Source organism: Dromiciops gliroides, chromosome 1, assembly GCF_019393635.1.
Source record: "Dromiciops gliroides isolate mDroGli1 chromosome 1, mDroGli1.pri, whole genome shotgun sequence".
Lineage (NCBI taxonomy): Eukaryota > Metazoa > Chordata > Mammalia > Microbiotheria > Microbiotheriidae > Dromiciops > Dromiciops gliroides.
In genome coordinates this window covers 7,575,180-7,600,932 of record NC_057861.1, presented here as the reverse complement: position 1 = coordinate 7,600,932, position 25,753 = coordinate 7,575,180, and the positions used below count along the sequence as shown (strand labels likewise).

The 25,753-nt window shown below is 47.4% G+C and overlaps 1 protein-coding gene across 4 annotated transcripts in view; it reads left to right on the top strand.

Moving 5' to 3' along the window:
- The first annotated feature begins 13,224 nt into the window (after positions 1-13,224).
- Positions 13,225-25,753, top strand: part of SFI1 (SFI1 centrin binding protein) — a 60,281-nt gene continuing 47,752 nt past the window's right edge. For 3 of the 4 annotated variants that reach the window (XM_043979944.1, XM_043979946.1, XM_043979945.1), the window contains exons 1-7: positions 13,475-13,700; positions 14,391-14,526; positions 17,769-17,930; positions 18,638-18,709; positions 20,382-20,492; positions 22,370-22,464; positions 24,424-24,541. In XM_043979944.1, the coding sequence (XP_043835879.1) occupies positions 14,411-14,526; positions 17,769-17,930; positions 18,638-18,709; positions 20,382-20,492; positions 22,370-22,464; positions 24,424-24,541 (674 nt within the window). In that variant the 5' untranslated portion in view covers positions 13,475-13,700; positions 14,391-14,410. Of the gene's footprint in view, positions 13,336-13,474; positions 13,701-14,390; positions 14,527-17,768; positions 17,931-18,637; positions 18,710-20,381; positions 20,493-22,369; positions 22,465-24,423; positions 24,542-25,753 lie in introns of those variants that run through there. The other variant, XM_043979943.1, reaches the window with a different exon arrangement.

Here is a 25,753-nt window from a genome sequence, read left to right as displayed (position 1 = left end):
CACATTGCCCTTCTCTGGGGCTGGGAGGCAGATTGACCTTTTCTAATCCAGTGGCCACTGTTGAGTTTTCCAGATTTGCTGGTGTATTGGGTACAACACTTTATCAACATCATCTTTATCTTTTAGGATTTTAAATAGCCCAGCTGAAATTCCATCACCTCCACTAGCCTGATTGTTAACAATGCTTCCTAAGACCCACTTGATAGCATTCTCTAGGATTTCTGGCTCCAGATCAATAACCACATCATTGTGGTTATCAGCAATGCCAAGATCTTTCTTGTATAGTTCTTTTGTGTATTCTTGCCACCTTTTCTTAATCTCTTCTGCTTCTGGTAAACCCCTACCACTTTTGTCTTTTATCATGCTTATTTTTGCATGAAACTTTCCTTGATATCTATAATTTTCCTGAAGAGATCTCTTGTCTTTCCCATCCAGTTGTTTTCTTCTCTTTCTGTGCATTGCTCATTTAAGACAACCTTATCTCTCCTTGTTATTTTCTGGAATTCTGCATGCAGTTGGGTATATCTTTCCCTTTCTCCTTTTCCTTTTGCTTTCCATCTTTCCTAATATTATGGGGTTAGGTAACTGGCCAGTTGAACTAAAGGACATGGGTCTGAGTTAACTCTCCTAAAGAAACAAGGGAGATAATGGGAGTTAACTCCAGGACCACCACCCTTCATTCCAGTCTCCCCCACCCCTGGGGAGATAATCCCATTAGGCATGGCTGCTGAATGGAAAAAGTAGGAGAATAGGGAATGTATTGGAGCCCCCCCAGATTGTGAAGTTCAGCTGGCCAATTACCTAACCCCATAACATTTAGTTATTTGTAAAGCCTCATCAAAAGCCATTTTGCTTTCCTGCTCTTCTTTCTCATTGGAATGTTTTTTGTTTACTGTACAATATCGTGAACCTCTGTCCATAGTTGTTCAGGCACTCTATCTACCAGATCTAATCCCTTAAATCTATTCATTGCTTCCACTTCATATTCATAAGGGATGTTATTAGGTCATACCTATATGTTCTTTTATTTTTTTTTTTAATTTTTTTTTTTTGGTAAGGCAATTGGGGTTAAGTGACTTGCCCAGGGTCACACAGCTAGTAAGTGTTAAGTGTCTGAGGCTGGATTTAAACTCAGCTCCTCCTGAATCCAGGGCCGATGCTTTATCCATTGTACCACCTAGCTGCCCCAGTTCTAATGTTTTTTTTTCTTTTTTTCCTTTTTTTGGTGAGGCAGTTGGGGTTAAGTGACTTGCCCAGGGTCACACAGCTAGTAAGTGTCAAGAGTCTGAGGCCACATTTGAACTCAGGTCCTTCTGAATCCAGGGCCAGTGCTTTATCCACTGTGCTACCTAGCTGTCCCTATTTATTTTCTCCACAAAATGGAAATGCTAAAATCACAGAAGCATGAATTAAGGATACTTCAACATTGAGCAATGACCTAATTAGCCCAATTGACTGAATCAATTTGCAAGATGATTGAACTAGCACTTCTGTGGTGACTCCTCCCTGCCCAGTATCCCACAACATCTCTTGGCCTTCAGCAAGCTAAGCCAGAGCTTGGTTTTCCACAGTGGTTCTTTTGGAGCCTCTCCAATGCAAGGACTCCTCCTGCTGTCAGCTCCAGATGAGGGACCCAGAAGTTGTAGAGCTCTCCAGTTCAGAAGCTAGAAACAGCCATCTCGGGGTTAATCTTGGGTCACCTATAATGAGGGAAGAAGAAAAGCAAAAGAGACGTGTAGAGGCCAGAAGGACAAAGACCTTAGGCTTGTGTGCACAGGACAAGTAGCTATGACCATGTGCTAGAAGCTGAAATTTTGCTGGGGTTGGGTTTCCCCTACTGCTCTTGGAAATCCTCAAGAGGGAGTTTTACATGCTGCCCATTCCAGAGAGAAGAAGGAAGGGAAAGAACAAATGACTGATGCCTAGATAGAAACGATTGAGTCAGCTGTCCTGCTGGGAAGCAGAGGGCAGCACTCCCTCTTGGCTTGCCCTCACCCCCATGTGGGGGCTGCATGTTTTCCCCTAGCTCCTCCCTTCAGGTATGACTTCCTCCTGACAGGTCTGCCCACTCTGGGAGAAAGCTGAGGAGAGCCGATTGGGTTGGTTGGATCTTTAGAAAACATCTTGATAATCTCCTCAACTCTCACCTGGCTGCACTGATCTGGGACTTTCCCTCAAGTCCCAGGAAGCTCATCATTGGGAAAACCTCTTTAATATCTTGGCTCCTCCACCTCATCCCTGGCCTCTGCCTCTCTGGAGGCTGGGGCCCTGAATGCCAAGCCTCCATTTCAGGAGATAGCTGAGCTCCCCCAAGGAGCAGTCTTCCTTTTTTCTTAGCACAGTGCCTGGCACACAGTAGGTGCTTAATAAATGTTGATTGATTGATCCCTTTGTCAGAAATGGTGTGGGTTGGGGGTTTTGTTTTATTTTTTGCTTTCAGAGAAAAAAGTGGTAGAGCCCGTTAGGACGGGTGAAGGTTCTTTTCCCTTTTGGCAGAGGTGGCAGAAAGGGTCTTTGTAATGGTCTCTGACCCTCCCAGGGTGTCTGTGTCTGATCATGTCCTTGCAACTATTCAGCCTCTGTCTCTCTACTCCTCCCCTTCCTCCTCTGGCTTCCTCTCTCCCTCTTCCCCTCTCTCTTCTTTCTCTCCCTCTTTTTCTTATCTCCTCCTCTCTTCTTCTTCCTCCCTCTTTTTTATCTCCCCTCTCCCTGTTTTTTCTATTTTCCCCTCTTTTTTTCATATCTGCCACTAACTCTCCTTTTCTCTCCCTCCTTTTTATATTTCCCCTTCTCTCCTTCTCTTCTCTGCCACAAGTGGTGTATGTGGAGGGGATGGCCAAGGAGCAAAACCTTTTAGTATTGAATCACATGACAAGAAGCAAGCCGGTTCCCCCCTACCCCCCAAAGCTTCCTTGTGCTGGCATGGAACCCATAATGGTGATTTTGAGTGTGGACCGGGGCAGGGGGAAGAGGATGGCTTCTGCTACACCAGTGTCACAAAGTCATTCATCCAGATCTGTAAAGAAGTTCTGTTTGTTCAATCCTAATTCTTAGGCAATTATTTTAATCAGAGAGCTTTTGTACCTCCTTTTCCATTTGGCCAATTTGACTTTTCAAGCTGTTGATTTTTTTCTCATGTCTTTCCTACATCACCTTCATTTCTCTTTCCTTTTGGGGGGGGGTTGGGGTATTTTTTGCAGGCAGTGGGGGTTAAGTGACTTGCCCAGGGTCACACAGCTAGTAAGTGTCAAGTGTCTGAGGCCAGATTTGAACTCAGGTACTCCTGAATCCAGGGCCGGTGCTTTAACCACTGCACTTTTTCCATTTTTTCCTCTACCTCTCTAACTTTATCTTCAAAGTCCTTTTTGAGCACCTCTATGGCCTGAGACCAATTCATATTTTTCTTGGAAGCTTTAGATATAGGGGCCCTGATGTTGACATCTTCCTCTGAGGGTGCCCCTCTGATGAAAATAATTGCCTAAGAATTAGGATTGAACAAATGGAAGCCAATGATTTTATGAGAAACCAAGACACAATAAAACAAATCCAAATGAATAAAAAAATAGAGGGCAATGTGAAATATCTTCTAGGAAAAACTGCTGACCTGGAAAATAGGTCCAGGAGAGATAAGTTGAAAATTATTGGTCTACCTGAAAACCATGATCAAGGAAAGAGCTTAGACACCATCTTCCAAGATATTCTCAGGGAAAATTGCCCTGAAATTCTAGAAGAAGAAGCTAAAATAGAAATTGAAAGAATCCACTGATCACCTCCAGAAATAGATCCCAAAAGGAAAGCTCCTAGGAATATTATAGCCAAATTCCAGAGCTTTTTATCGGTCCAGAGCATAGGAGGTCCTTACATACCACTATAAGCTGATTGGTTGGCATCATCCAAATCCATTGGTTCACTGGACTTGAAGGTGGTCTCGAGTTAAGTTCAAAGTCTTTAGCTTCTGAGAACAATACCTTCTTAAGGGCTAGCCAGGTGTGCTTACAATCTCGTTAACCTGAAGTAGGCTAATCAGCAGTCAATCACTCTCACTTAATTCAATCAGTTTAGATTAATCTCTAGGTAGGCCTTTGAGTATCTGCTAAATCCCATTATTTTATAACATTCCCCTCTTTGTTTCCTCAAGAAACACGGGGTATTTCCTTGATGAAACAGTAAAAAATAACAGAATATAATACCCTATGCTAACAAACAATATGTAAACAGGAATATAGGAAAAGGAGAAAGGGGAAATTCTGTCCAGAAGGGCGGTCCCTCATGAACCGGCACTTTGACACTGTCTGCAGAGAGAGGGCCTCTACAGAGAACACATATTACAAATGGTATATATAATAACAGAAGGGAAAAAACCAAAACAAAACAAAGCTGTTTATTTAAAGTCTTTGAAATCTTGTCTTTTTTGAGTGTGGAGATGTCATCAGGAAAACTGGACTATGGTCTGGACTCTGGTTGTCTCTGGACTCTTTTACTTCTTTAGCTGTTGAACTGCTGGATTTTCACTAATCCTTAGTGTAGCATTGTCAATGACCAAATTAAATAGAGTTCTTTAAAATATAACTCATACTCAAACTTGATATATATCATATTACATTTCCCCCACACACACCTTTTGGAGAATTTATATACATATAATACAGAGTTGAGGCAGTTATGCAATCTATAACACTTATTACCACCATGTGTCTGGATCAAGGCCAAATTTAGTAATGTATCCTTGATGATACCTGAAAATGTTATGGAAAGGTTACCATACCACATCTCATTGTTCTGAGACATCCAGTAATTGTGCTAGGCCCTAGGTGGATGGATTCTGACCATGCCATCAGACTGAGTGGAAAAAAAAAAAAAAGTTAAGTTAAACCAGGTACATGTGTTGGAGCTTCCATGACACCAGGCCATTTTAGGAGGGAGAGAGGAAGAAACTGGACTATGTCCAGCAATTATGGTCCACATAGGCGCCATCATAAGCAAACTATGGACTTCCTGCATGTATTTGGTTGTTCTCTCAGCCTTCATCAGGGCATCTTACGTCTATCTGTCTCTCCTCCTGTTGTACATATATTTCTCTCCAGGGCCTGCATCAAGCTCTTTGTAAGAGCAATTAGTCTCTGAAATGATAAGTTTCCATAATTCATGTATCTCATATTAATTTCACCAAAGACAATATGATGGTAAAAATGCATGTTATGCTGCATAACTGAGGGTATACTTGTAATATATACAATAATTCCAAACCATACCCAGAGTATACACAGTCACAATGACATATAAATGATAAATGAGTATAAATGGCTGATAATATTAGATGTTATTACATAATCTTCTTTTAGTAAGTAAACCACATCATCTTGTACATAAATTATCTAGTATGACAATAACAGATACTTGAAGTGATAATCAATTTATCAAAAAGAAATAAAACCTCAATCAGCAAGACTCAATATGTTCATTGATTGCCTTGCAAACCAAGCAATAGGGTTCAATAACCCTTTGGGGATTTTTTTTGTTTTTTGTTTTGTTTTGAAAAATAATCCCATAAATAGGCTCATTAAACCCATGGTTCTTTCAAAAAAATTGTGATAACTTCAGCTTCTGAGGCCCAATGGCCCCACCCATATCCTTAGTTGTAATGATTGCATTATCCTTAGTCCAGTCAAGGTAATAGATTCTTGAAGTCATCAGAGTTGAATGGTATATACTAGAAATGTCTTTGAAATTCAAATTTCAAAGAAAGGGAAAGAAACAAAAGTCAAAAACCAAACCAAAAAAGCAAAAGGTTTGCTAAGTACCCTTTTGTGTTCATGAGGTGAATTCCTGGCCTTTTCAATGCCTTTCAAAAACAAAAAAGAGAAGGGAAGGGGTGGAGGAGGTTGAGGTAGGCCAGAAAGCAAGGCCATGTGCTTTAGTGGTTTACCTGTAGAAGGAAAAGCTTGTTAAAGGTATTATTATATTGCTAGAGTTTCAGGTATACCACATTGTTTTAACTGGTTCCCCAATTCTCTGCATGCCAAAGTGGCAGGGGTTTCCAAATTATATCATTGATTTTTCTAATGCTGTCATAATGTTCTTTATGGTAGAAAATGTGGAGTTCTTTAGCATTGGCTTTGTACCCCAAATTTGCCATAGGGGTTTATTCAACTGATTAATGATTACATTCAGCTGGTTATGTTTTGCAAAAGCTACAACTGTATCATTGTCTACAAATATTCCCGGTTTTTTAAAGTCGGCAATGTATTTTTCAAAGGGAATATCGTCCTCTCTAAAAGGCTCAAAGTCTTTTTTATGATTGAGCATATAATCAGTAGTTTCTTGTCTGTGTTTGAGATGGTTTCTAGAATGGCCTTCTAACTGGTCTCCAAGGGCTCTAAAAAGACAATTTCTATCTCCTGATACCTTATGGAGTCTGAGTCCCAGAGTTCATAATTGAGCTGTAGGGTTTTCAAACTGGAGCTGCCTATTGCCTCTGGGCTCTGTTAGGGTTCTTTGTTCTTTAACAGCTGCTATTCTTAGGGTTTTTTGCTCTTTAGCATCTGCTTGGGTTTTATTTGAAATTTCTTTACCTTCATTCTGAGTTATCAGATACAAGTTAGCCAGGATGCCATCTGATCACAAGAGGAATACATGCAAGAGCAGAACTGTCACATATGGGGAGACATGCATGAAGTCAAGGTACAGCGAGGGAACGGCTTTTGACAAACGTTAAGGTTGGTTTCTCTTGGTTTAATTTTTTCCCCACAATATTGTGCAGATGGCTGGAAGTTTTCTATGCCCCCTCCTATATGCCTGATGCCATGGATGTCTCAATCCCATGCATCTGATTAAGTCTGACTCAGTTTCCTCCAATATGTTCAGTGGTGTGGACGTATATCCCATCCACCTATTTTAAGCCTGGCATACTGCATAGGCAATATATATTGCTCAAGTGTGGGAATGCTCATATCCCATCATTTCTCTGTTCATTTATGGTAACCCCCATAATTATCTCAGGTGTCATGATAAATACAGTGTTGGATTTGGTCTTGACATCTGTTACCAATTATATTAGATTTTTAAATTTCTCATAATGGCATGAAGATAATTAAGCAGATGATACAAAAGTGATGAAACAGGGGCAGCTAGGTGGTGCAGTAGGTAGAGCACCGGCCGTGGCATCAGGAGTACCTGAGTTCAAATCTGGTCTCAGACACTTAACACTTACTAGCTGTGTGACCCTGGGCAAGTCACTTAACCCCCATTGCCTCACTAAAAAAACCAAAAAATAATAATAATAAAAAGTGATGAAACAAAATAAAAATTATTTTAAAAATTAATATCGCAATCATCTTCTCAAGTTACCCTCCACAGGGGGGACTATAGTAATATTAAGTTTTAGAGAATGTTTCAATTTTTGTTTTATTATATGTTTCATGTGTAACAACTAAGATTCTGAATTCCCTTAGACATGTTTTTAGGAACTCTCATTGTTTGATTTGATTATTGACAAAGCTATTTTAAAGTTGTGTTAAACTCAATTTTGTATGAAATTTTCCTGTCTGATTACCAGCATCCACACATCAACCCCTCAAAAGACTTCCATTCCACAACTATACCCAGAGGACATCCCAAAATCATCTGAGAAAAGACTTCCAAAGACTTAAATGGATATTTCCCTGTTTTTCTTTTCCACATTGTATACACTGTTTATAATGTCCACTTACTAAAGGGGAGTGCCCCCTCTATTTTTTCTGCTTGTGATGTATACTTGCTAATAGGGGAGTGCCCCCTTTAGCCTTTGTCAATGCGTCGCTCAATTTCTTTTTCTCTCTTTTCATTCCCTTTACTTAGTTAGTCATAAGCATCTGTAATGTTATTGCTTCATGTGAGGAAACCATGTTCCTTCATTTGAAGCACAGGGGGGACTGTAACGATTGGAGTGACGCCACCTGCTGGAGAGTTACTGTAGGAAAGCTCCACCATGAGGAGAAGGCGTCTGAGGGCAAGCCATGTGGTCGTCAGTTCCTTGGCGTCAGGAAGTGGCATTTGCTCATGGGTACTGTCTATCAAAGCTATCAGCCAATTAGCTTGGAGCTGTGTGTGTGGGGACAGGATGTTTCCAGTTTACACAGGAGGCTTGTGGGATGAAGAAGGGGTGGCTCTCGCTCTTTCCTTAGGACTTGTGGGGAGTGGAGCAGAAATACCCGCTCCCTGAGATAGGCAGATGTAGGCATCTAGGCCTCTTTCTCTCTCTCCACCAAATTCGTATTCTCCTTAATAAAGGCTTAAAAGTCTAAACTCTTGCTAAAGCTTCTAATTTATTGGCGACCACTCAGTAGATATTTTGGACAGTCTAGCTAGAATTTTAGCCCCTTACAATACCCTGTCAGTGTATCACTGTTCTAGTTAAGGTCTCTATGACCTGCCTCTTTATGTTCTTGTTACGGGTGCTGATTCATGTGGGTTAGAGAACCTAGGTCCTGACTTATATTAATGAAGACTTGAGCCTTGTTATCCAATAACTAGGGTCTGAATCCCTCTTAGAGCTCAGATCTAAATGAGAGCTCGGGTCATAGGTTTTCCTATTAACCCCTTTTTTGCCTCCTACTTCATAGTGATTGGCCTAAGGTGTTCTGTCGCTGATCTCAGGCATGTGGTCCTCTCTGTCCAGGCTGCCACTGCTGTCCTGGGCCCAGGGTGCTCCAGCAGTCAGCAGAGAGCCCAGAATACTACTCATCTGTTGCTGGTGCTGCCCCATTCTTTTTTTTTTTTAACTTTTACTAATCTATCCTTCCTGCTCCCCTCCCCATAAGAAAATTAAGTGCAAAACTCTGAAAAATAATTTTAAAAATTAAAACGAGTACATGCATAGTCCAGCAAAACAAATCCCCACATGGGTCACATCCAAACTTGGCTGTGTCTTTCTACTTCTTAAGTTCATGGTCTCTGTCCATTAGGAGAGATCAGGATTCTTCGGTCTTTCTTTCCAAGCTGTTTTCCTCGAGAATGTTGTTATTGTTTGTATAAATTGTTCCCCTGGTTCTGTTTGCTCTCCACATTCTGCATCAATTTACAAAGGACTTCCTAACTTCTACAGCTGTGTCTGTTTCATCATTTCTTATGGCACAGCAATAGTCAGTTGCATTTATATACCACAATTTGTTTAGCCATTTCCCTAAAGAAGATAGCTCCATGAAGAGAGCTGTTATAAGTATTTTTGTAACCAATTTGTTAAGCACCTACTGCATGCCAAGTACAGTGCTAAATGCAAGGGCTTCCAAAAAAAAAAGACACAAATGACAGTCCCTGTCCTCAACAGGCTTACAGTCTAATAGGAGAGACCTCTTTCTTTGATTTAATAGCATTTATATAACATCTTAAGGAGGATATAGACCTAGTAGTGGCCAGCAAAGGTATATACACAGTTTAATAATTTGTTGGGTACAGGCTGAGAAAATGGTGGATCCCTTGAGTTAGGGAATTGTGAGGTTTGGTGGGCTAAGTGCATCAGGTGTCCTTACTAAATCCAAAACCAATAGGAGCCCCCAGGAGCAGGGGGCCCACCATGCTGCCTAAGGAGGGGCAAACCCCAGGTTGGAAAAACAGAACAGGTGAAAGCACTGGGGTCAGGCCCTTGATTGGCCCCTGCATTGCCAGCCTGGGTGAGATAAGGAGATCCAGACTCAAGAAAAAATTTTTGCCTTCCAGAATGGCAGGAGCACCCCTTCCCCTCCCAACTAAAATTGCCCTGTATTTCTACTGCATATACTCACATGTGTACATATTTTCCCCAAGTTGAATGTAAGCTCACTGAGGGCAGGGACTTTCCTATTTTTCCCCCGTAATATTCACAGGCAACTCAAAAAGACTAGAAATTGCAGAGGTGCCGGTCTACATTAGCAAGGGGAGTTTCTTCATTTTGAATTCCCTTTACCTAGGAAATCAGCTCCTTCCCCTTCATCTAACACAGGGCTGGATACAGTAGGTGCTTCATAAATGTCTATTGAATTTAAATGAAGAAATATACTGAGGGTAAGGGAGTCATATGGCTAGGGAAGGTGTCATGGGACCCATTTTTCAATTTCCCATAGGAGGAAGTCTCTGAATTCTCTCTTCAGGAGATTCAGAGAGGGTTAGTAACTTGCCTGCAGGCACACAGGAAGGAAGTGACTGAGCAGAATTCTATCCCAGATCTTTTTTTTTCTTAGTATTTTATTTCTCCAATTACATGTAAAGATAGTTTTCAACATTCATTTTTTGGGGGGGTGGGGGGGGGCAATGAGGGTTAAGTGACTTGCCCAGGTCACACAGCTAGTAAGTGTCAAGTGTCTGAGGTCAGGGTCCATGCTTTATCCACTGCGCCACCTAGCTGTCCTCAGTATTCTTTTTTTTTTTTTTTTTTGTGGGCAATGAGGGTAAAGTGACTTGCCCAGGGTCACACAGCTAGCAAGTGTCAAGTGTTTGAGCCCGGATTTGAACTTGGGTCCTCCTGAATCCAGGGCTGGTGCTTTTTCCACTGAGCTACCTAGCTGCCCCAACATTCGTTTTTTTTTGGGGGGGGGTTGGTGAGGCAATTGGGGTTAAGTGACTTGCCCAGAGTCACACACCTAGTAAGTGTTAAGTGTCTGAGGCTGGATTTGAACTCAGGTACTCCTGAATCCAGGGCCAGTGCTGTATCCACTGTGCCACCTAGCTGCCAACATTCATTTTTGTAAGATTTTGAGTTCCAAATTTTTCTCCCACTCTTCCTTCTCTCCCCCCTCCTGAAGCTAGCAAGCAATCTGATATTCGTGTTAAACATATTTCTACATTAGTCATGTGTCGTGTTAAACATATTTCTACATTAGTCATGTTGTGAGAAAGAAAAAACAACAATAAAAAAACCAACTACAAAACTGAAAATAGTATGCTTCAATCTTCATTCAGATCCTTAGGCAGCATGGTGGTCCCCCTGCTCCTGGGGGCTCCTATTGGTTTTGGATTTAGTAAGGACACCTGATGCACTTAGCCCACCAAACCTAACAGTTCCCTAACTCAAGGGATCCACCATTTTCTCAGCCTGTACCCAACAAATTAGTAAACTGTGTATACCCTTTGTTGGCTACTAATAGGTCTATATCCTCCTTAAGATGTTATATAAATGCTATTAAATCAAAGAAAGAAGTCTCCCCCATTAGATTGTAAGCCTGTTGAGGACAGGGACTGAATTCAGTTCTTTCTCTGGAGGTGAATAGTATTTTTTATCCTAAGTCCTTCTGAATTTTCTTGGATCATTGTATTGGTGAGAAGAGCTAAGTCATAGTTGATCATTGATGAGGGCTGGAATTAAGGGTCAAATTGATCATGAGTCATCCCAAAAGAATTATAAGACTCAGTGACTCAGTTTCCCATGTTTTATTGTAATACTGTGAATGACCACAGGGAGAGAACCAGAATAGTGGAAAGGTGTCTCTCTAATAGTGAAAGAAAAGGCAGTTATATTTACAGTATGGATAAATTGATTATCAGTCTCATTATAATAATCTCCACCTTAGGGAGGTACAGGGGAGTCCTAAGCCAACTCCTGAGGCTGGTACCTTTTTCAGTGGAGGTGTGTTTTTGGGGTTTACAAGTAAATCTGGGGACAAATTTGGCGTTTTCTGCACATGTCTCTTTCTGATTCCCATGCTTAGTTTTAAAACATCTTCATTTTTCATTTATTTCTAGTCTAAATTTCTATAACCTAACATTTTTAAAATTGTTATAGTCTAAAGTCTTCATATAGTCTAAGGTCTTCATGGCTTCTCTCCCTCTGTTCCCGTTATGGGTACTGATTTACGTGGGTAAGAGAACTTAGCCTCCTGACTTGTAAGTTATCCATTAACTGGGGTCTGAATCCCTCTTAGAGCTCATATCTGAATTAGAGCTTGGGTCTTAGGTTTTTCTATTAACCCCTTTTTGCCTCCTATATCAATCATGACACAATGTTGCTGTTAATATGTGCAGTGTTCTCCTGGTTCTGCTCACTTCACTCAGCATCACTTCATCTAAGTCTTTCCAGGTTTTTCTGAAATCTGCCTGCTCATTATTTCTCATAGCACAATAGTATTCCATTACATCCATCACAATTTGTTTAGCCATTGCCCAATTGATGGCCATCCTCTAATTTCCAATTCTTTGCCACCACAAAAAGAGTTGCTATATTTTTGTACATGTAGTTCTTCCCCCCCCCCTTTTTTTTTGCGGGGCAACAGGGGTTAAGTGACTTGCCCAGGGTCACACAGCTAGTAAGTGTCAAGTGTCTGAGGCCAGATTTGAACTCAGGTACTCCTGAATCCAGGGCTGGTGCTTTATCCACTGCGCCACCTAGCCGCCCCTCCCTCTTTTTTAAATATCTTGTTGGGATATAGACCTAGTAGTGGTATTGCTGGGTCAAAGAGTATGCACAGTTTTATAGCCTTTTGGAAATGGTTCCAAATTGCTCTCCAGAATGATTGGATCAGTTCACAACTCCACCAACAGTGTATTAGTGTTCCAATTTTCTCACACCTCCTCCGACATTTATAATTTTCCTTTTTTGTCACATTAGCCAATCTGATAGATGTTAGGTGGTACCTCAAAGTAGTTTTAATTTGCATTTCTCTAATCAATAGTGATTGGAACATTTTTTCATATGGTTGTATATACCTTTAATTTCCTCTGAAAACTGACTCTAACCCAGATCTTTTTTTGGGGGGGGGGTGAGGCAATTGGGGTTAAGTGACTTGCCTAAGGTCACACAGCTAGTAAGTGTTATGTGTCTGAGGCCGGACTTGAACCCAGGTACTCCTGACTCGAGTCAGTGATCTATCCACTGCGCCACCCAGCTGCCCCCCCAGATCTTTTTAATAACTCTGATTTGTTAACTTTTTCACCTTCTAAATAAATATATTTACCAAGTTTTTAGAAAGTGCCCCTCTGGGCGCCCAAAGAATATGCGACAAGTGCGGCACACAGCTAATGAAAAGGAATCCCGGAAGCAAGGACCTGCTCCAGAAGCTGAGATTCCTCCGTGACCACAGAGAGCGCAGAGCTCGAGGTTGGCTCCTAAGGGTGGGCGGAGCCTCTCATCTCTATGGTTCCGGGCCGCGAAGTCGCTCTAGCTTGCTAACTGGACTTATCTCGTTGGCTCCGACCCTCGCAGGGCCCTATGTTAGTGTTTACTGGATTCTGGTTAGAAGGTCCCCGCCATGGGGCTGCCCCGGGGTGCCTGAAAGTACTTGTCACACACGATGCTCACTGAATTCTCAGAGCTACAAGAGACCCTGAAGTCCCGTAAAAGGAGGACATTTCAATAATTCAGCTTTTGTAGAAAGAATTTTTCTTTTTTCGGTACGGCGCGAAGTTGGGCACTTCAAGAATGGGGGTGGGGCGGGGGAAGAGATAAGAAACAGACTGCGGCTGCGCAGACCCAACCCTCCGCTACTTCCCTCTTCCTTTCCCGGCGTCCTCGCGTTGCCAAGGCGACGGGGGCGGAGCCTGCAGAAGGCGCGGGAAGTCGGCTGACCTAGGAGGGGAACCGAGTCCTCGCGGGCGGGAGCGACCCCCTCCCTCTGTCTCTCCTTCCTTCTCTCACTACAGGCCGGCCCGGGCCTCAGGCATCTCGTCCCCGCAGTGGCGGCCCTCACGGACCTTTCGGCTGGAGGACAGCGGGCCCAGCGTCGGCCTCAGCTCCAGCCCCCAATCCCTAGCCCCTGGTAGGAGAGGAAGGGGAGAGCCCCCCCTCCTCCCCATCCCCCCTTCAGATCCGCGAGGAGGAAGGGAGCTGTCTGCGCCTGCGCGGGCATGGCGCCTGCGCCTTGGGTCTACCCCACCTGCTGGGTGGTGGGGGCTAGTCCCTTGTCTTCTCTGGGCCTTGATTAATTTGTGCACTTGGCAAAAGAGCCGCTAGATGGGGGAGGGGGCACCGAATCGGGGTGCCCTGGCTAATGCCCCCTGTAGGAATTTAGGCTAGTCACTACTCCCTGTGCCTCAGTTTTCTTACCTCTTAACAGACCCATCTCTCAGTGGGATGGTCTATCCAGAAAAGACAGCCAGAGTTCACTTGGAGGCTGGGTTCCTGGGTTCAGATTCTGCCGCTGGGACTTTGCTAGCTGTTTGACCCTGGGCAAGTCACTTCACCAGTGGGTGCCTCAGTTTCCCCATCTGTAAAATGAGAGGGTTGGGTATTTACATGGCACCTTAGAGTTGGCAGAGTGCTTCGTGAATTTTCACCCATTTGACCGGCTCAGACCAGCCTGGCATTTCAGACAAAATAGAACTTTGGTGACAAACAGCCTAGAATAAGATAATTCATCAGCGACAATTAGTGTTTCCCCTGCCGTGGGGACTGGAGAATGTGTTGTCCAGCGGAGCCCTGAGACAACCCATGTCCTTTGTTTCTGCAGGTCTCACGGACAGCTAAAAGATGTCACGGCCTGAACCTGCTGCGAGACCTCGTGGGGCAGACATTGGGAGGGAGGGTGATTTGGATTTCAGCCAGAGAGGAACCCAAGTGACCCTGGCGAGCAAGGCCAAGGCCAGGTAAGACAAAGGCCTTGATAGGAAAGCTCACTGAGACTCAGGTCCGAATCATTTCCATTTCAGACTCCTGGAGAGGCCGAGCACACGATTAGGAATATGGTCAGACAAGGCTTCTGTGTTTGCATTGGGCTTCACAGTCCTTGGAATCTAAAAAAGCCCGAGTCATCCCGACATCACGGCAAGGTTCAGTGTGTCCTCGGGCTCAGGCCTGCCCTCTTGGCTCTGCTCATTGGCCATGGCTGCTCCTGGCCGTCGGCCCTCTTGCCAGGCCAGGTCCTTGGGAGTCACACCTGCCCCGGTGAAGTAGTCACCTTGGTGGGCTCTGCTTCTGGCCTGATGCCCTCCATTGTTGAGCCAGGGCTCCCTGATCTCACTTACAAAGCCAACTTTGAACCCAAGCCCAACTTAAGACTTTACGTTTGTGCTGATTACGTTGGGTTTTGAAAGCTTTCAGCGGCCTGACTCTCATCCTTCCTGTTAACTATCCTTCTTAGCTTGGGGTTGTCCAGAGACCCGATGAGTGGGCCAGGCCTGAATCAAAATGGAGCAGAGGGCCCAGCCCAGATCCATGGGGCACTCCACTGGAGACCTCCTTTCAAGCTGAATTGTTGAATTGTGAATGAATTCTCTTAAAGTCCAGCTTCCTGACCCATTGGGGAGCCACCTAACTGTGTGTGCTCTGCTTTTGTGCCCTTCTCACTTTTTCCATGAGAACAACATAAAAGACTTCGTTAAGTACTTTGCTAAAACATCTGCTACATTTAACTAGGGACTAACTAGTGTGGATTCTGGTTTTTTATTTTGTTTTGTTTTGTTTTTCTATGTGGGCAGTGAGGGTCAAGTGACTTGCCCAGGGTCACACAGCTGGTAAGTGTCATGTGTCTGAGGCCGGATTTGAACTCAGGTCCTCCTGAATCCAAGGTCAGTGCTTTATCCACTGTGCCACCTAGCTACCCCCTAGTGTGGATTCTGAACACAGTTGTCCCAAGCATAGGTCTTCTCTGTTGTCGTTCAGTCATGTCCAACCAAGAGAAACATTTGTATGAAAGAGATCTGGGAGTCTTGTCGTTGTTGAGTCAGTTTTTCAGTCATGTCCTACTCTTGACTGAGATATTGGGGTGCTTTGCCATTTCTGTCTCCAGCTCATTTTACAGATGAGGAAACTGAGGAAAGCAGGGTAAAGTGACTGGCCCAGGGTCCCACAGCTAGGATGTGTCCGAGGCCAGATTTGAACTCAGGTTTTTCTGACTCCAGGACCAGCACTATATCCCCTGTGTTGCCTCCTTGGCTCCTAGGTCTTCTTAGGAAGAGAAGTCCAGAGGGGCAGGGCGCCATCCTGGCTTGTGCCCATTTCCACTCTCACTTTGTAGACTTCCCAAACAAAAGGCAACCTTCCACCCCTGAGATGGAGCTGGAAGACAAAGGTTGGGAAGAAACAGTATTCTATTCATCAATAAAAAGTATGGGACGCTTCTGCTAATTGAATGAATCAAAAGCATCTTCCCACTAGTCTCGTTGTTCATCGTGAGCAAGGATTCTTTCCTGGATTGCTCAGACCTTTCCCTTTAGAAACTGGTTTAGCCTTTGCTAAGGGTGACATAGGAAGATGAGACCAAGGCTTTAGGCAAAGGCGCTAAGGAAATAAGATTTTTATTTTTCATTTTCCCCCCTTATTAGCATTTTATTCTTTTCCAGTTACATGTGAGAATAGTTTTCAACATTGGCTTTTATAAGATTTGGAGTTCCAAATTAGAAAATAAGATTTTTAATATTTCTTTTTTTTGCGGGGCAATGGGGGTTAAGTGACTTGCCCAGGGTCACACAGCTAAGTAAGTGCCAAGTGTCTGAGGCCGGATTTGAACTCAGGTCCTCCTGACTCCAGGGTCAGTGCTTTATCCACTGTACCACCTAGCTGCCCTAGAGTTTCCATACAAGGGATAAACAGGCTCCCTCCTAGAAAAGCACGCTATTTACAAAATCAATCAAGATAGACATCAGGGCGAGTGGAGATGGCCCCGGATGTTTGAGCCATTTGGGGTTAAGTGACTTGCCCAGGGTCACACAGCTAAGTAAGTGCCAAGTGTCTGAGGCCGGATTTGAACTCAGGTCCTCCTGACTCCAGGGCCGGTGCTCCATCCACTGTGCCTCCAGCTGCTCCGACAAAGCCAGTCCGAAGGTATAGAGATGGGCTAAGGAGCGTTGTGTGTGAGGAACAGAGAGAAGGCCCATTTGTTTGGGGTGCAGAGTACAGAAGAGGAGAAGGGGGGTCCGATACCGAGCTTAGGAAGAGAGAAGAGAATGTTCGGACCTAGAAGACATAGGGAGCCACTGGAGTTCATTGAGTAGGGGAGGGACATGGTCAGGCCAGCTGTGTGGGGGCTGAGAGGCAGGTGTCTGACCAGGGGGGCCTGAATTGGGGCTGTGAGTAGGGAGACAGTGGAATATGGAATGGCCGGGTTTGGCAACAGCTCGGATGTGTGGGGTGACGAGGGCTGAGGAATACAGGACGGCGGCAGGGTTACTGCCCTGGGAGACTGGAAGTTCGGGGGTCTTGGATAGACGTAGGGAGGTTTGGCAGAGAAGAGGGTTTGGGGACAAAGATGCCGAGTTGGTTTTGGACATGCTCCGTTTGAGAGATCTCTGGGACGTCGTCTGAAACATCTCGGGGGCCTGTGGTGAGGCGGGTCTGAAGCCTGGGGAGCGTGGGCCTGCGTCTGTAGCTCCAGGCGTCATCTGCATGGAGATGTTGGCTCAACCGGAGAGGAGAGGCCCCAGATAGCTTTTGGGGGTGTGATAGGGACGATGTGATGAGCCAGTGTGGGAGACTGGGAAGGAGCAGCCACATGGGTGGGAGGAGAACCAGGCCAGAGCCCGGCCCCCAAAACCCAGGGGAGCGGGTCAGAGCCAAGTCAGCCGCGTTGGCCGCTGCAGGGAGGAGGCTGGACGAGCTCGCTGGCCACTGTGGCACAATGGAGGGCTAGGAGAGAAGGAGAGGAGGGGGGAAACAAGAAGAGGTCAAGGCTCGTGGCTGGGGAGGCTGATGCTGGCAAATGGAGACTTTGAGGCTGAGGAAGACTCGGCATTTTGGGGGAGATGGGGAAGGAGTATCCTTTGCCTGCCGGCACCGTGTCACCTGCCCCTGTTCTGCAGGTTTTGCTTGGGCTGGTGGTCTGTCGACTTTCCTCACTAATGACGGAGCCTCATTGTGATGCCTGCGCTGGTGACTGATGTTTCTCCCTTAGGCCTTTGAAGAAAGACACTGCCGGGATGCAGTCTCCGAAGGTAGTGAGGGGCAGGGTGCCCTCCATCCCTTGCCGGCGGACACCAAGTAAAGGCCACCCCCTTCCAAGTCAGCTCGGGTACACCTGGAACCGTGGGGGCCGCTTAAAAGAACTGCGCATCAGGTGAGGGGGCCCAGCTCCTTCTGATTGGGTTTTGACCCCTTCTGGTCCAGCTAAAAGCTTGATACCTGGTGACTCATCCTTCATTCACTAAAACAGTTCAGGCATTACTATGCCCCAGGGCCAGGGAAACGAGGACATGGAGGGCATTGAGGGAAACACGACAGTAGAAGTAACTTCAAAAGAGCAGGGATGCCCCATGGGGGGCTGCCTTCTACACAGAGGCGTTTGCAGCGGCCACCTCTGCTTCCTGGGGGGTTGCCCACGTTGCCAGGCGGGCATCCTTGTGGTGGGGAGCCTGTCTGAGCTCGCTGGTTGTCAGCTGTCAGTCAACAACCCTTTGTTAAGGGCAAATGCCTGCCGTGTGCCAGGCAGACAAAGAATGCTGGAGAAGCATCCCTGCCCCCCAGAGCTTCCAGTGGGGCAGCCGTGGATGGGGGAGAGTGCGGATACTCGCCAGAAGGAAGGCAGGCCCTGCCGTTCCAGCTCGTGTCTGCGGCAGTGGGAGAGTCTGCGAGGACCAGGCAAAGCCTCCCCAGCCAAACCCCGGGCTTTCCGGCCTCCTTTTGCTGTGATGCTGACACCGCCCCCCCAGTGCATCTCCCTCCTGGGGCTTGGCATCAGAACGTGCAGGCCCAGTCAGCCTCCCAGAAAGAAGGCCGGAGGGGCCGATGCAGAATTGCTCTCAGCCGCGCCTCCTCTTCTTTCAGGTGTCTGGCCAGAAAGTTCTTCTCCTTGTGGGCGCAGCAGACCTTTGGGAGGGTCCTGCCCTCCAGAGCCAGGTAGGGAGGGGGAGCTGGGAGTTTGTTCTGACCTCTCTGATGGGGGCGGGGCTCTGGTGTAGGGCTCCCCTTGGAGCTGGCCTTGGGTTTGAGGTTGGCTCAGGTGACACACAGTGTCTCCCTCCTCTGGGCACAAGGTATATACCTGCTCACAGTTAAGGGAGGGCTGGACAGAGTTTCCCTCTGAGATAAAAAGGAGGAGAAGAAATGGACTCTGATGGGCATCATTGAGGGCATTGCCTGTACTCCCCATCATGCACTAGCCTTGACTGTCAACCCTGTTCTGGTTGGACCAGGCCAGATGAGGGCACTCAGCCGAGCTTGAGAGGGACGTGGAGGGCTGGGCTGCCCAGTGCCCTGCATCCCCTCAGGCTTGCCCTTCCGGGCCCTGCCCTCAGCCTCACGGGTTGTGGTCGAGTTCCCTGGGCAGCGCATTGGAGAGCTCAGTAGACAGCCCCTCAGCACTTCCTTGTGTCCATCTGGCTGGTGTTAGATGGGAAGTCCCGCCTCCTCACCCCCCTTTGTCATTGGGGCATTTCTCCAGCCCTTTTGTGTGTGCAGAGTCCTGTACGTGGGCTCGCTTATTTCCTTCCCTCCTATTCAATAGAGGGACAGTAGCGCTGACCTCACCACGCTCTTTTTGCACGTCAAGGCTGCTTGCCGTGGCTTTGTCTTTCTCTGCCGGGGACCCCTTTGCAGGCTCGCCTAACCATGGGCCCCTGTTCTGAATCATATTTGTAAAAGATTTGTGTTGGAAGGAACGTTGATTGGAGTTTCTTTGCGACCCGAGTCACTGGCTCCCTTGCGTCTGTCCATGGGTCTCCTGTGCAGTCCATGGGCCCCAGGTTCAGAATATCTCCGAACCTCCATGAACAAAGACCTAGTTGATTTCTTTCTTGGAACAGTTTTTTCTCCTTTCACTTAATAGCAGACCTCATTTTATGCCATAAATGTGGGTGTAAATCACGTTTACACGTATTGAATTGTGTTTGTAGAAGGAATAATCTGGCTGTGTGGCCTTCCATGAAGCAGTTTTTTTTCTAAAGGGAATTCTCACCTCTTCTCTAGCTATATCCTTTTTTTTTTTGCAGGGCAGTGGGGGTTAAGTGACTTGCCCAGGGTCACACAGATAGTAAGTGTCAAGTGTCTGAGGCCTGATTTGAAGTCAGGTCCTCCTGAATCCAGGGCTGGTGCTTTACCACTGCGCCATTTAGCTGCCCCCTTTGTTTTTGTTTGTTTGTTTGGGTTTTTTGCTATATCCTTTAAAAAAAAAATTCTTTATTGCTCCTTTCTGTGTTTGCATGGTGTTTCCCTCCTGCCCTTCCTGCTCAGAAAACCATGCACAGGGGCAGCTAGGTGGCGCAGTGGATAGAGCACTGGCCCTGGATTCAGGAGGACCTGAGTTCAAATCCGGCCTCAGACACTAGACACTTACTAGCTGTGTGACCCTGGGTAAGTCACTTAACCCCCATTGCCTCACCAAAAAAAAAAAAAAGAAAAAACCACGCGCAGAATTAAAAAGGAAAAAACCCCAAATGATTCAGTAAAATTGTGGTGGAGGAATCCTCTCTTCCCCTTGAGCCCGGGTCCTTTACCAGCCTTCCCTGTCCAAGATCCACAGCCAGGCTGCCCACCCCTTGTGGACCTTAACTTGGGTTTCCCCCTGCCCTAGGCAGCACTATGAGGCGGGGCTCCTGCGGAGGACCTTTGAGGACTGGAAAGAAGAGTGGTGGGTCTTACGGCGAGAGTGGAAACTCCGGGTTCGAGCGGATTGCCACTACAGGTCAGATGGTCCCGGACAGCATTCCCTTTGGGTGTGTCCACCAGTGGGGGGAACAGGCCAGCCCAGCCCCTGGTTTGCCGCCAGTCCCTTGGGGGAGGGGGCGAGCAGAAATCCTACATTAGAAAGAATGTGCCACTGGGCAGTGGGGATACAACGAGGGGGCCGCCTGCCCTGCTCTCCCAGGAACTTCCTCCTGGGCTGTGAGTCTCTGATCCCTGAGCATTGGTGAGACCCTCGGCGGCCACTTATGGCCGAGACGTTGTCGGAGGGGCCTTGGCCAGCTGGCCGACGTCCCACTCCGAGGGGCCACTCCCAGTCGGTCGGTAGGAGTTTCTTCAGTGTCTGGGACACGAGAAACACTCCCCCGAGAAGGAGAACAGTGGCCGGAGCATCAGTTTGGCCACAGTTGGAGGAGAAGCTGAAATTCAGCCGTAACCTCCTCCTTCTGTATCCTGGACCCAAGGTGCAGAATGCTTGTCGATTCAGGCAGTGCCCAGTGCCTGGCACAGGCAGCAGGGCGTCATCAAGGCCACAGGGCCACGGGCTCCTGACCCATTAGCCATGGGGGCTCGCCCCCATGCTTCAGGGCTTTTGCTGTCTCATTCACCCGCTCCAGACCCCTCAACCCCCTGAGACTCTCTTGTCTCCTACATGCTTCTTACCCTGTGGGGCCCAGGACCAAACAGGGCACTGCAGGAGAGCCGTGAGACTCTCAGAGCCTCGCTCAGTGCTGCCCTCGCCCACCGTGCTGGCTCAGATCAAGGTCATCGTCCGCCAGGGCTCTGCCCGCTGTCTAACTGGCCCCCCTCATACTTGGGAGGCCTGCTGTCACCTGCCACTGATGCCATGGTCTGTGTCACTGGCGTGGGGGATTATCGGAGGTTCTGAGGGCCTTCTTGGCCAGGTGTGCATTGGCTGCCAATCTGAGGTTCTGCCAGGGTATTTGTTAGGGGTCTCCAGCCCCTCTCCTCTTGCCCGGCGACAGCCCATGCCTTACCTAAGCCCCCTCCTCAGAGGCTGCACAGTCACAGCTGGACGGCACCTGGATGGAGTTTAGAAGCTCCATCTTCTCACCCTCCAGGCAGAGGAGCCCTCGTGGTTCTTTGGGCCTCCTAGAGAAGCCCATTTGTCCCCGGGGTGGTGGTAGAAGCCTGTGTCCGGTGCATCTTTGGTGCACGTGGAATTCACTGAATCGACCGTGTTCCAAAGGCGAGTCTGAGTGACTTTTGGATTATTGGTTGGTTTGCATTCTTTAGGCCTTGGGTTCCTCGGGGACTACGGGGAATAGAACCAACAGCGGTTCTGGGGCGCTGCAGGCCCTTAAGTCTCTGTGTGGCCTCCTCTCCTGCTTCTCCCCAGCTTTCACGCTCAGGTTTCCGAGGCTGCTGGCACATCTCACCTCATTTTCTTGTTCCCCCGTTTGGGGGGTGCTTGCTGGGAGTAGCTGCAGTCGTCTTTATTTCCCTCGTGACGGTTTGAGGCATTTTAGACAAAATTGGACTCTGTCGAGAAAGGCATTTGTGCTGCTTTTTGTAACAAGCAAATAGGGTAACAGACGTCAGTCCTTAGTACCCTTTATCCTTGACAACACGCCTCACCCCACATGCATTGTTTCTTGTGATCCTCCCAGGACCCCTCAGTGCTCTCCTTCTGTGGGCTGGACCGGCCCTTGGGTTCCTTCTGGCTGTGCAGATGGCCAGGGTGGTGGTAGGTGTAACGAGCCAGGATGTGAAACCAGGGTTCTTTGCAGGCAAAGTTGCCATGCTGAAGTCTCCCCAGATTAGGTGCACCAAGGACGTGGGGTGGGAGGACTCTGGTTGGTTAGGCAAATCCAGCCATTTCCTGACAGAAGGCTCCTGATTCTTTTGGCTAATTAGATATTCCTTGTACAACCTGATGTTCCAAGCCTGGCAGACCTATGTTAGTCAGCAACGAGACAAGAAGAACAAGTACCGCAGAGCTGAGGAACATGGTAAGAGACAGACGCATGCCGTCAGAGGACTTGGATGGTGGGTCTTAGAAGGAGGGGGGTTTGGAAAGGAAGTGTGGGCAAGGAGGAAGTCTGCTGACTCTCTGGGACTGTCTCGGATGCATAAGATGCGTGTGGGCGAGTGTAAGATAGCAGAAGGCTTTCTGGACTTGAACTTGGAACCTTGGTATCTCCCTAATGTCCTCTTCAGGGAGCTGTGTGTTATGTGTTGGGTGGATACCTGAAGGAAGGAGTGAATGAAAGCAGTTTGGAACCATTTGTAAAAAAGTCACTAAGTAACTGGACATACCCTTTGACCCCTGACACCACTGCCAGGCCTACAAGGTTGGACAAATGGGCCCTGAGTTCCCTTGAAAGAGGAGGTTTGAGGCTGGCTGCTGACTCAGTAACTGTGGGATTATAAATTTTTCTCCTAAACTTTCCAGATCTCAGGTTTATTTTTTTTCTTTTAAAATTTTCTTTTAAAAAAAAATATTTTATTTTCAACGGACAAGCATTTCCTTTTTCTGTCCCCCACTGAAAACCAAACCATACCGTGTAACATGTATACACAGTCAAGCAAAGCTACTTCACTCATTGGTCGTATCCAAAGTCGTGGCTCACTGTGTGTCCCAGACTCGTCTCCTTTCTGTGAGGAGGTGAGCATCGTGCTTCATAGGCCATAATTTATTCTGTCATGCCTGAAATGATGGGCTTGCCCTGGCTCCCGAGTTCTTTGACTGTTGTCAAATACTGTTGTAGTCACTGGTCCGTTTTTGGCCTAGGGTTAGAATTAGCCTTAGGCACAGAGGCACCTCAGAGTTAGGGTGAGGTTAGACACAGAATTAGGAATGGGGCAGCTCTAGAGCACCAGGCTTGGAGGCAGAAAGACCTGAGTTCAAATCCAGTCTCACACACTTCCTAGCTGTGTGACCCTGGGCGAGTCATTCAGCCTCTGTTTCTTTCAGTTTCCTCATCTACAAAATAGGATGAGAATAGCATCTGCTTCCCCGAGTGGTTGTGAGAATCCAATGAGATAATCATTGTCGAGTGCTTGGCGCAGTGCCTGGAACGTGTTAAGCGCCAGACAAGTGCTAACTATTATTCAACTACCTGAGCATTTCCTCTTTCTTTGTTTTCTTTGGGGTGCAGACCCAGGGGTGGTATTTCTGGGTCAAAGGGGGTGAGGGCACGCTTGAATGACTTTCTGGGATGGTTCCAAATTACTTTCCAGAATGGCTGGACCAGGCCTCAGCTCTACCAAAGGGGCCTTTGTGTTTTCTCATCCATCACGTGGTGACACCGACATTGGGACTCCCTGTGCAGGAAGGAGGGCTCGCTCTTATGAGGAGCAAGCTTTGTACATTGTCGGTTGTTGGGCCATTTTTCAGTCGTGTCTGACTCTCGGTGACCCCATTGGGGGTTTTCTTGGCAGAGATACCGGAGGGGTTTGTCATTTTCTTCTCCAGCTCATTTTCGAGATGAGGAGACCAAGGCAAACAGAGTAAAGTGACTTGCCCAGGGTCACGCCGCTAGTACATGTCTGGGGCCAGATTTGAACTCAGGAAGATGAGTCTTCCTGACTTCAGGCCCCTCGCTCTGTCTGCTGTTTCACCTGGCTATCCCTTCATGTCTTCCCATGACTTAGGATTCCTTCAGACTTGATGGAGGAAGTGTGGCTGGGGGGATAGGGAGTCGGTCTCAGAGCTAGGAGGACCTGACCCGCACCTCTTGGTGCCCCGAGCAAGGTGGGGACCAGGAGCTGACGGACTTCGGGGGAGGGTGTTTCCAGGCCCAGTCTTGTCCTGGAAATGAGAGCAGAGCTCCCCGTCCTCTGACCTCCCCCAGCATTCTCAGCGGGTCCCCAACTGTGCAGGTCTTTCTCCCCAGCCCTTCCCTGCAGACCGCAGGCCAGCCATGGTTCTCACTGCCTCTCCTCTTTTTCACTTGTCTTGGGCTCAGCGGCCAAGCAGAAGCTGCGGCCGGTCTGGAAACACTGGCTCATCTATGTGGACGTTCGTCGGACCAAACGTGAGATGCGCACCTTGGCGCAGGACTTCAGGCAGCAGAGTCTTCTTCGGTGAGTGTCTGCACCTTCTAGGTTTGAACCCTCCTAATGAGCATGGGGCAGTCCCCATGGCTGGCTAGGATCGGAGGTCAGGACCGGCACCAGCATCCCTGACCAAACCTTTCGCGTGCCTGCGTGCCTGCGTGCGTGTGTGTGTGAGAGATACCACAAGCCATGATGGTGGAGGGCACAAGACACAGGGTCCCAGCTGAGCGTAAGAGTCTCTTCTCAGATACCAGGGGTCCTCTCTCTTCCCCTTACTGTTCGGTCTAATCCTGGGGTTTAGGGCCGCCATATTTGGAGCAACTCTTCTGCTTTATGGAGAGGGCCTGGTCACTCGTGCAAAGTGATGCAGCTTTTGGGGGCAGAGCTGGGATTAACCCTGTGCCAGAATTGACAGCAGTGGCTCAGAGGGGCCATGGTTGGCTGTGGCTGCCTGTTCCATCCCCAAGAACAGGGGCTCCCATCCCAGCCCCTCTGCACCTCCTCCTTAAATGAGGAGGTGGCTCTGTTGTGCTCCAAAGTCATCTTTTCTCCAGCCCCTATATGCTGTCCCACAGGACACGGGCTCAGGCCTCTTCACTGTCTTGGTAGCCATCCTCTGAGTGCTCTCCAGCTTAGCAATGTCCTTCCTAACGTGGGCCCCCAGACCTGAGTGCGGGCTGAACATGGTGCTGTCTTAGCATGACCCACAGTCACGAGGTTTCTTGGTGGCCATTTCTTTGGTGGCTTATTGGATTTGATGTTCAGGGGCAGCTAGGTGGTGCAGTGGATAGAGCACTGGCCCTGGATTCAGGAGGACCTGAGTTCAACTCTGGCCTTAGACACTTAACACTTAGTAGCTGTGTGACCCTGGGCAAGTCACTTAACCCCAATTGCCTCACCAAAAAAAAAAAAAAAAAAAGGGACTTGATGTTCTCTGAGACACCCAGATCCTTTTCATACAGATGGCTCCTTTGGTTCACCTTCTGGTCTTACACTTGTTGTGTTGTCTTCAAAACCCCAGTGTGCAGGTAGAAGCCTTTGTGTTTGTCCTGCCTCCGTGTCTCTTATTCTCTTTAGACCACTAGTCTGGCCTGTTAGATTCTGCTGAGACCTGATTCAGCCCTTCCAGCTTTGTGTCATCAGCAAGTTGGATAATTGTGGCATCTAGACCCTTATCTGTGTCCTTATAAAAATCTGAAACAGCCCTGGACCCATCCCCAGAGGACATGGGGGCCATCG